This window comes from Sinocyclocheilus grahami, unplaced genomic scaffold, assembly GCF_001515645.1.
Source record: "Sinocyclocheilus grahami isolate Dianchi unplaced genomic scaffold, SAMN03320097.WGS_v1.1 scaffold22033.1, whole genome shotgun sequence".
NCBI lineage: Eukaryota > Metazoa > Chordata > Actinopteri > Cypriniformes > Cyprinidae > Sinocyclocheilus > Sinocyclocheilus grahami.
This window is the reverse complement of record NW_015518631.1, coordinates 1,987-3,008: the sequence shown is the minus strand read 5'-3', so window position 1 is coordinate 3,008 and position 1,022 is coordinate 1,987. Positions and strand designations below refer to the sequence as shown.

The 1,022-nt window shown below is 37.2% G+C and overlaps 1 protein-coding gene across 1 annotated transcript; it reads right to left on the bottom strand.

The window, feature by feature from the left end:
• Nucleotides 1–131: 131 nt before the first annotated feature.
• Nucleotides 132–1,020, bottom strand: LOC107579934 (cell division cycle-associated protein 7-like; the record flags this gene model as incomplete). The annotated part of the gene is made up of 3 exons (XM_016265714.1): nt 132–373; nt 632–709; nt 934–1,020. Coding segments are annotated over 3 exons (387 nt in total), but the record flags the coding sequence as incomplete, so codon positions are not given.
• Nucleotides 1,021–1,022: the final 2 nt, after the last annotated feature.

Genomic DNA, 1,022 nt, shown 5'->3' with positions numbered 1-1,022 from the left:
GAAAACTTGAAATCGCATCATATGACCCCTTTAAAAAAATAAAAACAACTAATATTTAAATTAAAATTAATAATACCAACCCAAACTTTTGAACAGTAGTTTATAATTTCAACATACACACAGGAATGGGAATAAAAAACATCTCTTGATATTAAAGGCCGAAACGCACCTCCTCTTCTTCTTCATCATCATCATCGTCGTAATTTCGGTTTCTGCGGACCAGGCTGTATTTGTCCTCTGTTTCTTCCTCTGGAGGGGGGGAGGGTGGTCCATCTACCAGTGACCGTGAACGTGTGAGAGGACGTGACGTTCGCTCCGGGTTTCGCCGGCGAGCGCTATTGGGGTCTAGAGAGCGGCGTGGAGCACGGCGAGGCTGTGCAGGGAGAGAAATCAAAATCAAGTTAAACAACAAGAACTAATAATAATAATAATCTAAATTAGTACCGTATTGTTCATAATTTAGTATTATTTCATAATATTATTAGCATTAATTTATTTGCATTAACAAGTTATTCACAGTAATTGTTGTTAGTAATAAATGTATTAGTCATTTTACCATCAGTTATAGCATTAATATAATTTTAGTCAACTTATGCATTTATTTTTTTACAGCAGCACAGTAAAATCTTACCGTATTGCCCTGTGACAAAGCAGCCTTCCTGGGAATGAGTCCAGGAACCTTATCCAGCTCTGCCATTAGCTTAGCAAGCTACAAGGAAGAGATCACAATTCTGTTAAAACAGGATTTATACTCCAACTAATCAAAACGCTCTTAAAAATAATGAAGATTATTATCATAAGAATTACATTCAAACTTGAAATAGATAAAGGCATACTAATATCTAGGGCTGGCTACATACTACGTTACCTTTTCAAAAATGAAAAGAAAATGAAAAAGGCACAATGCTCTCATGTAGAAGTGGACTTCCTCACCATAGCTTTGTTCTCTTTGATGTTCAGCGCTCTCTTCAGCATGAAGTTCTCGCCCTCAGAGTTGGGGTCTTTTGGTTTGGGCTTGGGCT